Here is a 12,709-nt window from a genome sequence, read left to right on the forward strand (position 1 = left end):
AAACTCAACCCCTGCGCCCTCTATTATGAGAGCGTGTGATACGCAGAAACAAGGGAAGACGGACATTTACGCACTTCCGAACTCAGATGACCGGACCACCCTAAAAGGGAATTGATAATGGATTACTAGTATTGCGCTAGCCAGAAAGATATCACACCCCTCTAAAAAACACAGCTTCCTCTAAGTTGTGTTAAAAAATGGTTAGATCAAGACAGGCAAATATTTAGGAGGGCGCCAACAGAAAAGCTTAAGATATCACAAATACCAATATTTAAAAATTGCCAGAAGTGTGAATTGGCAATTGTAGAAGACAATATAGAAGCAACACTAAACACTAAAAATTATATTTTAAAATACATTTATTTACCAAATATACATAAAAAAAAATTGGGACGTCTCCCATAGGAATCTAATAGAGATCCTCATACAAAGATATACAATTATAACTTATAAAACGATGAAAAATTACAATAAAAGACCTTAATGGTTAAAATAGTTTGTTACATACATATAAAATGTTAAACACTGAATAATTGATGTTAGAGAGTGTTACTAGGGCATACCACCTTTAAGCCACTTTTGGGTTCTACAATATTGTATATGTAGATGTACGGATTCCTCATCCAAATTAATGTTATTGCATATAGGCGAGCAGATTTTACAAGTCTTTCGTGTCATAAAACGTAATACCAATGTAAGTATTAATTTGGACCACCTGTGAGAAGCCTCTTAGTAGAGATATTTCATAATGACAGTCAGTCACAGAGACAAGTAAGGTGTTGGTTTAAATATTTTACCTTAGAGTAATGGAAACTGTCCCACAGGTCCAATGAATTGTTTTACCTGTGTGAGCTTTGCTCTGTGCTTCGGCTTTTTCCACGGCTCTATCCACGCTTTTGCTAGCGTCTTACTCTGATTGTCTGCATGTACTCACGTGACTGCCTTGTTTACGTCACGGTTACGGAATCCTCCGTGCAAGGGCTTGAATTTTTTACCGGTAGGTGCAGTAGATTCAATGTATATGCCTTGTAAGCGTAGCAGACTCCAAATATGAGGTGTTTAAAAGAGGACTTACTTGCACTTAGTGCTACTAGCATGCAAGTATTTATCAGTAATGAAAATAATGGAAAAATAACCCGGGCTATAAAAGTTTGTATATGCTGTAGCCTTTCACCATCAACGTGTTTCACCCTATAGTGGGCTTTATCAAGATAAGTTACAGGCATAGATGAACATCATTTTAAAGGTCTTAATCGTTTTTTATTGATCCAGTTTTTAATGGCAGTTATAATGGTGGTATGCTGAAATTATACTACAGCCAACTCCACATAGTAATGCTTTAAAGGTGGTATTTTCTACTAGGTGTTTTTTCACAGGTATACACAAGTATCATACAAACTCATATACCAAATGTATCAAATATATAAATTGCAACAATCACATATTCCTTATCGAAAGGGGTGTTCTATTACACATTCTAGAGTAATGTTCCTCATAAGTTTTTGTGCATATTATATTGCAATATAAAGTATAATTCCACATCTCATTAATTTATTCAAATAAAAATGGTGACAGATCAAGCTCTGAATTTAAGCCTCTAGGATATAGTGTACCAAATTGATATATTAGCTCGGTTTATTTAATGAGCAACCTTTTCTCAATATATCCACCTCTCCAATTCTCCTTAACCTTATGTATGCCCCAGAATTTTAGGTCATTAATTCGCCCCTTGTGTGCATCCTGAAATTTTTATATAAATATATTTATCTATTTTATTGTCAATAAAATATAAGTGCTCCCTAATTCTGTCTCGTAAACACCTTTTTGTTTTGCCAATATATAATAAATTACATGTGCATTGTAGTGCATAGATTATGTTTTTGTGTGTACATCTAATAAGGTCCCTAATTATATATTCCTCATTTGTGTTGGGAATTGTGATACTTTTTTTCTTTATACTGTGTTGGCACGCTTTACATGTGTAACATGGGTAGAAACCCGTAATTTTATTACCTTTTAGGTCATTATCTTTCCAGCTTTTGCTAATCTTATTTTGTCTGAGGTTGCTTGGAGCTAGAATTGATTTTAGGTTTTTTGCCCTTCTAAATACAAAATATGGTTTTGGGGTTAATAAGTCACCTAAAAGTGGGTCTGCTTTAAGTAGATGCCAGTGTTTTTTGACTATCTTCTTAATGATCCCATGATCTGCATTAAAGTCTGTGATAAAGGGAATTTTTATTTCTTCCATAGTTGTATCTGTGTTTTTAATTGGTTGTTTTTTATTTTTATATTCTATAAGTGTCTTTCAGTTAGTTTAGCTTTAGAGACTGCTCTATTAATATTCTCTTCCTTGTATCCCCTTGCATTGAATTTCTCTATGAGAATAATCGCTTGATTCTCAAAGTCTTCTTCTCTTGAGCAATGTTTTCTTATTCGTATAACCTGCCCCATTGTTATTTTCTCTTTCCACCTATTGAGGTGGCAACTATCTGCGTGAATATAATTGTTGGAATCTACCTCCTTAAAATGTGTCTTCATCTCTATTTTATCTCCCACTACCATAATCTCCAGATCTAAAAATGATACAGCTTCTTTGCTAAACTTATCGCTGAAAGACCTTTATTATTTTTATTTATATCATCAAACATTTTCCCCAATTCATCCTCAGGACCTCTCCAAATTAACAAGAGGTCATCAATATACCTCTTATAGAGTACGAGGTTTGCAACATAGCTATTTGTTGAGAAAAAATTATCCTCCCAATCTCCCATAAAGAGATTGGCATAGCTAGGTGCAAACCTCGTACCCATAGCTGTTCCCTCTATTTGTAGGAAATATTTCCCTTCAAATGCAAAATAGTTATTCTCTAAAATAAAACTTATGCTTTTAAAAATAAAGTCCCTTTGTTCCTTAGACATTGCTGGGTCCCTTTTTAGATATTTCTCAACTGATTTTAGTCCCATCTTATTATCTATTATGATATAAAGTGACGTGACGTCATAAGTAGCTATAATCATATCTCTTTCCCATAACAAATTTTCTATTATATTTAGATCCTGGGTAGAGTCTAAACTCTTTACATGTTTCTGGAGAAATGTATCCACATATTGGGAAAGGGTGGAGGACATTGAGTCAATACCAGATATTATTGGTCTCCACGGTGGGTTATTAAGATCTTTATGTATTTTGATTAGGAAATAGAAGATGAAAATTATTGGTAAAATAGGTGTCAAGAACTTGTGTTCATTCAGAATTCCCATCTTCCTTCCTTCTGATAACATTCTATTTAATTTATTTAGAAATTTGTTAGTGGGGTTTAAGTCCAATTTTTCACCGAAGACGAGGAGCAGGTTGACGTATAAGAAAACGAAAACACCCCCTCAAGAAATTGGATAAAATAAACATAACATGAACACTTCATCGAAGTGAACGACTCAACACCCAACAAGAAATGTTCCCACAACGGACAATTATAACAGACATGAGCTTCAGAAAACAAATCAAATATATCCTAACCGGATTCAAATAAAAGAAAGGCAGTACCCGAGGGTGAACGCTTAAGGAAAATGGCCCGCCAACCGGACCAGCCGACTAGAGGCCCCATCCTCCCAAGCTCAGAACTGGAACAGATACTTTAAAAAAAACAAAAAAAACGGAGACATTAAAGAGATTGTCTTCATTCCTACACGTCTAACCCAGTTTGCCATACGGCACAGAAGACCGAGGATCCCTCGGCCCAGTAGGGCTGAAATCCTCCAGCACCGCCAAAGCATGCCTTAGTAGAACACGCAGACGCGTCAGTCTATAACGGAAGGCAAAATGATCCCCCGCCGTGTCAATGGACGCCCCTGCCCTGAGGGTAGAGCCCCTAAAGTTAAATCATTCTACTTTTAATATTAAATTTAAGTTACTCCATAGTGAAGTAAAAATAGATTTTCTTGATGTTTCTGTTATTAAAGATGGCTTTGGCTTTAAGACTGACATCTTCTTTAAAGATACAGACAGAAACAGCTTACTTCATTATTAGAGTGCTCATCATCCTGCACTTGTAAAATCATTACCCCGCAGTCAGCTGTTGCGGGTTAAACATATTGTGGCTGAGGATTCACAGGTTCCCTTTAGATTAACTGAGATGGGTAAAAAAATTCCTAGAAAGGGGATACCCTAGAACTTTAATTGAGGAGGTGATAGAGAATGTATTACCTATTCAGAGAGATACATTGTTAAAATGCAAAACTAAGAAGAAAGACAACAAAAGAATAATTTTAGTGTCAGAATTCTCTAGACAAAGTCCAGCTATCTCTAGGATTATTCGCAAGCACTGATAGATACTTAAAGGTTGTAACCCAGAGATTGAGGAGTTTTGCCATTTTCTTATGCCTGCATATAAACGCAGCAAAAGTTTGCGCAATGTATTGATCAAAGCAGACATTGGTTCTGGCAAAAATCAACAGCAACAATTTATTACTAAGAAAAATGTGGGTTGCTTTCCATGTTTGGGTTGCTTTAATTGTAGTTCCATCATTAAAAGTCCATATTTTTTACACCCCCACACAGGTCATAAATACCTGTATAGAGATCATTTCACTTGTAATACCAATTACGTTGTATATATGATTAAGTGTCCTTGTGGGCGTGTCTATGTGGGTGAGACTTCTAGACGCATATGTGATCGTATCACGGAACATAAGATGCAAAGTTCTTTCAGTACCTGTTGCTTATCATTTTTTGGTAGCTGGTCATCAAATCAGCCAACTTCGGTTCCAGATTATTGAACAAGTGAGGACCCCCAGGAGGGGTGGCAATAGGGATTTGCTACTCAAGCAACGTGAAACCTATTGGATCTTAAAGTTGGGTACTCTGGAACCAAAGTGTATGAATAGAGAAATTAATTGGTCTGTTTTCTATTAATTTGAGGTACCGTCTGACATTTGACAATTTACTATTTATTATTTTTTATCTTATTATTATGATTAACATGTATCATAAATTCAAAAAAACGTAATATCTTTTCTGTTTATGTATAGGTGCTGTCAATTAATAATTTTTTTGAAGACATGTATATAAAAAGAAATCAGATATGTAGATATTTGGTATGTTATCATTCCTCTGTTCTAAATTATCCTATGTATTATAAGGTGAGCTTGTGCCGTATATACTTGAGACTGGTTTATTTAATCTGGAGGCTTCTTAGCTGTTTTTATGTATATTCACCTTTGTCCAGTAGGTGGCGCTACCTTTATTGATGTGATGTGTTTGTATCTAATTAAGGGGTTAATCCTAGGTAGATGCTTATTTAAACAGGTGTGTGCTGTATGCATTTTAATCACATGATTAAGGGGCTTTGTCCCCGAAACGTTGTGTATCTTTTGATCCTGCTCTGGACATTTCAATGGAATAAAGAATTTTTTGCATGATTGGAGATCTTCCTTTGCTTTTTCTAGGATTACTTAAAACTCCAGGTCCATTCGAAGAGTACTACCCTCCATGAGAGACTATCTTCAATCTTCTGACACTTCTCTGCTGCTGGGGTGTCTTTGCCTCCTCCTGGTGGCCAGGTTCTGAATTCCCAAAAGTAATGAATGCAGCTGTGGACTCTTCCCGTTTAAGAAGAAAATGACATTTTCTGAACCAATAGCAGAAGGACATGAATGGAATTTTCACTGTGCTGAAAATGTAATCCTGAGGAAAGAACAAAATATGCCTCGGAGCAAAAACGCTGAAACGCATTTATCTGAGCTACAAGGAGAAGCATCACACAGAAGCTTGCAAAGTGTACAGGGAATGCTTAGAACACTTTGTACTTCCCAGAGGCAGCAAAGCAAAATGTAAAGTTATAGCATATTGATGTCTGCTTAACCTCTTCTGTGCCAGATTCAAGATTCTTTAAGGTTCTCATCAGTATCACAAGGGCCCTCAGGTCTTGTTTTAAAGACAATTTCTACCTTGGGGACTGTGTATCTCATTAAGGGGAGTTCACTAATATGCTTTATGTGAAGGAGAGACAATTAGGGGCCGATTTAACAAGCTCCGTATGGAGCTTGATGCCCCTGTTTCCGCGTGAGCCCTTAGGCTCGTTGGAAACAGAAGTTATGAAGCAGCGGTCTAAAGGCTGCTGCTCCATAACTTGCCCATCTGCTCTGAGGCCGGGGACAGAAATCAACCCGATCGAATACGATCGGGTTGATTGACACCCCCTGCAGGTGGCAGCATTGCACAAGCAGTTCACAAGAACTGCTGGTGCAATGATAAATGCCAACAGCCTATGCTGTCGGTATTTATCGATGTGCAGCGGACATGATACGCTACATCGTATCATGTCCGCTCGCACTATGATAAATCTACCCCTTACCGTACAATATAATGCTCTGTAAAATAAGCTGATATTTTCTCTCCATGCCGGCAAGTGTATGAGAATCGGACCCCAAGAGAGAGAAATTGTGCTCAGCAGTTTTGCATAAAAAAACAAAAACACAAGAGGAGAAATAAGAACTGAAACTAGAACGAATAGGATGTGCTTTTAAAGCTTCTAATGGGTTTTAACCTACTTATAGAAATCAGAAAGTAGTATACTCCAGAATACTCAGGGGAGTATCAAATAGCGGAGCCAATAGATTGTTTTATATAGTGATGTTTGTAGAAGAATAGACAAGCAGAAGCTAGAACTAGAATTTCAAGAGTCATGGCCACTTGGACTTCTGAGATTTGTCAAACCATATTCTACCCCGCTAATAACAGTATATATAGCACCACAAGTATCAGAGGAATAAAGGTGTGGCTGCTCTTTAGGATATCTCTTCCTCTAAAACATACACATGTACAGTCACTGTACTAGAAGATTTGTATTGTTCCAAAAAGTGTGAAAACATGTGTCTTTTTCTTCTACCACCTATACTGTGTAGAACGTTTAGAGCAATTAGAGTAAAGTTTATGCTTTGGAACAGGCCGTACTTTATTTTATGCCTGTGACAGCCGAAGGGCTCAGTTAATGCAATACAAACAAACAAGGAAGGATTTCTTATTAGGAAATTTAGGCCTGTGGTAATGCCAAAGGCAGCAGTACCATTAGATATCAACCGAACATATTTATTTCATGATTCAGACAGAGCATGCAATTTTAAACAATTTCTAATTTACTTCTATTATACATTTTTCTACGTTCTCTTAGTATATTTTGTTTAAAGCAGGGAAGTATGCTTAGGAGCCGACCCATTTCTGGAGCAATATATGGCAGCAGTTTTGCAAGAATGTTATCCATTTGCAAGAGCACTAGATGACAGTTCTTTCTATTTCCTGCCATGTAGTGCTCCAGATGCCTACCTAGGTATCTCTTCAACACAGAATATCATGGGAACAAAGTAAATTTAATGATAGAAGTAAATTAGAAACTTTTTAAAAATAGTACGCTCTGTCTGAATCACAAAAGAAACATGTGTGGGTTTAATATCCGTTTCCCACTCTGGTGCTAATGACGGCTCAGAGCCGTCACTAGCACTCTCCCATCTTGAGGGAGATCTGGGGGCTCCCACCCGCTCCTACCCCGGCGATCGTGCCTGTAGAGTGACAGGCATTGCCGGGCCTTCCCGTTTTGCGTGGTGACGTCACATGCAATAACGTGATGACGTCACCGCGCAACTTTATTTATACTTAACAATGTTAAGTATAGGATCAGGGGGCATGTGCCTGTATCTCAGCTACAGACCCCCAAGACCCACCATTGGAAAGGTAATCGCCTAACCTTTCCAACAGTGTAAGTCTTGGGGGTCTGAAAAAAAAAAAGTTAGTTAAAAAAAATGTGTTAAAAAAAAAAAAATTAAAAAAATCTTAGCACCCAGGTGGGAAAGTGCTTAGCACTCAAAGGGTTAAAGAATGAATTAATAATTTAATTGAATAATTAATTAAAATAAAACAATACTATACACTTTCCTTTTTGACCTTGCTTGCTCTTGCCGTAAAATTTTGCTTGCTGGCTTTATACTACATAGTGCAACTCATTTGCTCATACCTGCCCACATTCAAGGGAAACATACACATCACTTTATTACAATATGCCGGGCATTGCAAGTTTTAAATGCTTTTAAAACATTTATGTATGAATGCCTTTCCAATTCAGTGCTTAAATGGACACACTCTTGCTATATAATGATATCAGCCAAGGCAAAACATTTTTTTAAAGAAATTAACATCTTTTGTTTTTCAATAGCCAAGTTCCATCCAATACTTTACTTATTTGGAAGAGCCAATCCAGGCTTGAATTGGTATACAAGGCTAGCCATGGCAATTATGTTAGTATAAAGTCCATTGCTTTGCAGGTTTTATCTGCTAATGCCAAATAGGGACATCTATGTAGAGGGGTTAGCCTTGATAATTCAGCAGAGTGCATTTCCAGCTTAGAGAATTAGAAAAGCCACAATTTAGGCACAAAATAACATAAATAGGTGGCAAAATAAATAATTAAAGTATAATGCAAAGTTGCTTTACTATGTATAACTGACCATTTTATATAAAAACCTCAAGGTGTTTACTGTCCCTTTAAAGAGATGAATGTGATACATACTCCATGTATATAAAAATATCCCTTTAATAGTATACACTCAAAGAAAAATACCATGAACAATTTAGATCCTCACTTTGAGCCATAATCTTGATAATCTTCCACTAGTCAAGGGCAGTAAAATAACAGATATCACTACAATTGGTTGAGAAACTGTTCCAGTGAATTCTCAGAAGACAGAGTCTTTGTTAAATTTCAAGGGATATTTTAAGGACATTATTAGGAACGTTCAATCTGTCTTCTTTTATATTAACACCACAATGGTTTGCCACATACCACCCAACAGTCAGAGGAAAAGTATAAAATAATATGAATGCTGGTTTCACAGGTATAATATTTTTTTTTTCTCAGAGATTGCTTAGCAACTGACTTACAGCAGAATGTGCAAGCATTGCTCAGCAGGCTTTTTGCTGCTCTCACATGGTCAATAATGACAGGTTAGGATGTGTTTGAGGGTTTTACAAGGTAGTCAGCGAAGAGGTTATGGGTTCTGCAGACTAAATTCACTATGGAAGAGAGTGTTTAACTAGCTTGCAGGAATGAAGGGGGAGTGAGACATGAGAAGAATAAGATGCACAATAATGCAGTGAAGAACTGGAACAAGAGGTCATGTTGCAGCACTGGAAGGTATTCATGTGATACTTTTTGAAAAGGGGAATCCGTGGCTGCCTCTCAGCAGTAGGGGCATGTTCCATACAGTAAGTGGTCTGGAATCGACATCATTCAAAATAATGTATAATCAGAATGGTTGAGAATTAAAATTAATGGATTTTGTGGTTTAAAGAAAAACTGACAAAATAGGAAGATCAAACAATATGGGCTAAATTAAGAAAGATAAGACGAGACCTAGGGGAGCAATTGAATTTAAATTGGGTGTGCAATATATATGCTGCATTTATTGCAAGATGGTCTAATCTAGGGTCTTAATTAGAGTCGGGACAAGCAGTCTCATCTGTTTCTATCACATATTACTAAACCACATAAGTACCATACGCCATTAAAATGAGTGACCATAAAGAGTGCCATACTCTTTTCTTACCCTTTTGGTTAACTGCGTGTCCATCATAAAGTTGTGAACGTGTTTCTCCGCCTTGGTGAGTTCCAGCTTTCTAGCAACCACAGCAACAACTAAGGCAGTGCATCCTGCTCCCTAAGGAAGAAAGAAAATATGTCAAATAGATCACCCACTCTATTCCTACCTTACTTCTGAAAGGACACTTTATGTTCTGTTAATGATATTCTTATTACAACACAGAAAGCATCAGATGTTGTAGCTATATAGATTCAAACAGAATTATTACATTTCCTGTCTAGTACACATGTTAAGGTGCTGCAGCCTGTATTTAGATAACTGAAAATGCCTGTTGTCAAAGCCAATAAGAATCAACCACATCATAACAGTACAATATAGTGCACCAATAGGATAATGTATGTTATGTGCTCGCAAAATACTATAAAGATTATATAAGAAAGTAAAGTTGCTAAAAATTAACATTTTTGTTATGTCCTTTGTAAAAAATAAAAGAATTAGGTGAATAAAAATTACCAAAAAATGTTTAGTTGTTGCTAATACTTTAGGGTACTATAAGGTTTATAATTTTCTTTCACGTATTTTAAAAAGATGTTAAACATATATATTGTATGAAGAAATTCTGATTTAAATTATTCAACTTGTATTGGTTACACACAAACATTAATTTTCCGTAACTGCTTCACCTTCTACATTCTAAGATTACTGTTTTTTTTCTCTATTCTCAAAGCACCCGTCCTCCAATCACACTGAACAACTGTTTAGATTCCAGTCCTCCAATCACACTAAACAACTGGTTAGATTCCAGTCCTCCAATCACACTGTACAACTGGTTAGATTCCAGTCCTTCCAATCACACTGAAGAAGGATTCCAGTCCTCCCAATCACACTGAAGAACTGGTTAGATTCCAGTCCTCCAATCACACTGAACAACTGGTTAGATTCCAGTCCTCCCAATCACACTGAACAACTGGTTAGATTCCAGTCCTCCCTATCACACTGAAGAACTGGTTAGATTCCAGTCCTCTAATCACACTGAACAACTGATTAGATTCCAGTCCTCCCAATCACACTGAAGAACTGGTTAGATTCCAGTCTTCCCAATCACACTGAAGAACTGGTTAGATTCCAGTCCTCCAATCACACTGAACAACTGGTTAGATTCCAGTCCTCCCAATCACACTGAAAAACTGGTTAGATTCCAGTCCTCCAATCACACTGAACAACTGGTTAGATTCCAGTCCTCCCAATCACACTCAAGAACTGGTTAGATTCCAGTCCTCCAATCACACTGAACAACTGGTTAGATTCCAGTCCTCACAATCACACTGAACAACTGGTTAGATTCTAGTCCTCCAATCACACCCAATCACACTGAACAACTGGTTAGATTCCAGTCCTCACAATCACACTGAACAACTGGTTAGATTCTAGTCCTCCAATCACACTGAACAAATGGTTAGATTCCAGTCCTCAAATCACACTGAACAACTGGTTAGATTCTAGTCCTCTAATCACACTGAACAACTGGTTAGATTGCAGTCCTCCAATCCCACTGCACATTTTTCTGTGGCTAGTAAGCCACTCTTTACATTTTGACCTTTTGAAGTCTGTGAAGCACATAGTATGTGAAGCTCAGTAATCAGCAGCATTTGGATGCGATCATTAAAATACATCTGATACACTGGCTACATTACCATTCCTTTCCAATCCACCCAAAACCCTTAAAGGGTAATTAAAGGGACATTCCGGTCAAAAATGAAATATACATAGATGAATTACATCTTTAAATAGAAACATATTTACAATATACATATGTTTGTCAAAAATGCTTCTAGTAAAATGATCACTATTTTAGTGTTAATACATTTCTCCGCACATGCATGTGAAGTACAGCTAGATATTCTCAGTGCAGCAGCATTTTACATACTGCAGCTGCTCAGAGAGCCAGTGGGGCGTGTATGATGTCAGCAATTAACAAATCGAGTCATTACCAGATGATACAAGCACCTTAGGCTCTCCGAGCAAGTGCTATACATAAATAAAATACACTTTTCAAACAGCTGTAGCTTTTATTAGAAGCATTTTTGCTAATACATGTATATTGCAGAAATGCTTATATTCAAAAAGGAAAGGCACCTGTGCGCATTTCAGTTTTGGCTGGAATGTCCCTTTAAATGCAGCAGAATAGCAGAATTTCATAGTAAAAAAATACATAATAAATAAAAAAAATGCAATAACGTAGTTTGGATTTAAAAAAAAATATATATATTTTTTTCCCACATTCATTTCAAATTTCCTTTCATTTAACTACCTATGTCATGTGTTAGCTGTTAGCCAATCATAAACATAAGCCTTATTCCAATTGTTCTTCTACAAACAAAGGATTCAGTCAGACTTCAAAAACTAAACAAACATTTTCTTGGAAACATTGCTGTTATATTGGAAACATTGCTGCCATAGAGTTCTAATGCACATGCACACTCCTTAACTCATAGCGTTTTTAGGTTTACTCTTTAACGTAGGACACCAAGAGGACAAAGTAAATTTGATAACAAAAGTAAATTGATTTTTTTAAAACTGCAGGCTCTGTCTGAATCATTAATATTTCGTTTTGATGTAGGTGTCCAATAAACAGTAGTTTTGGGAACTCTTAAACCCTCAGACACATCCAACCTTTTGAAAACCCTTTTTTCCATATAATAAGCTCCATTTAATGTATCAGACAATCAAAGTAATTTGGTCAGCAAAGTAATAAATAGGGAAATCCTCAATCGAAACCAAATAGAATGGTGTGGCTGATAATTATAATTATCACCCAATGAGCCATTTCAGAAACATACAGGTGGTATAGCTGCTAGGTAAAATTGGATAGTGCACATAACATAGCCGTTAAAGGGACAGTCAAGTCAAAATTAAACTTCATGATTCAGATCGATCACACAATTTTAAACAACTTTCCAAATCCCTTTTATTATCTAAGGCCTAGATTTGGAGTTCGGCGGTAAAAGGGCTGTTAACGCTCCGCGGGCTTTTTTCTGGCCGCACCATAAATTTAACTCTGGTATCGAGAGTTTAAACAAATGCTGCGTTAGGCTCCAAAAAAGGAGCGTAGAGCATTTTTA

At 36.7% G+C, this 12,709-nt stretch overlaps 1 protein-coding gene across 1 annotated transcript in view; it reads right to left on the reverse strand.

Annotated features, from left to right (window-relative positions):
• KCNN3 (potassium calcium-activated channel subfamily N member 3) overlaps positions 1-12,709 on the reverse strand; it is a 457,853-nt gene that overhangs the window by 101,928 nt on the left and 343,216 nt on the right. The window contains 1 exon segment of the mRNA XM_053704468.1: positions 9,594-9,704. Coding sequence (XP_053560443.1) covers positions 9,594-9,704 — 111 coding nt within the window.

Source organism: Bombina bombina, chromosome 1 (assembly GCF_027579735.1).
Source record: "Bombina bombina isolate aBomBom1 chromosome 1, aBomBom1.pri, whole genome shotgun sequence".
In the NCBI taxonomy this organism is placed as follows: Eukaryota; Metazoa; Chordata; class Amphibia; order Anura; family Bombinatoridae; genus Bombina; species Bombina bombina.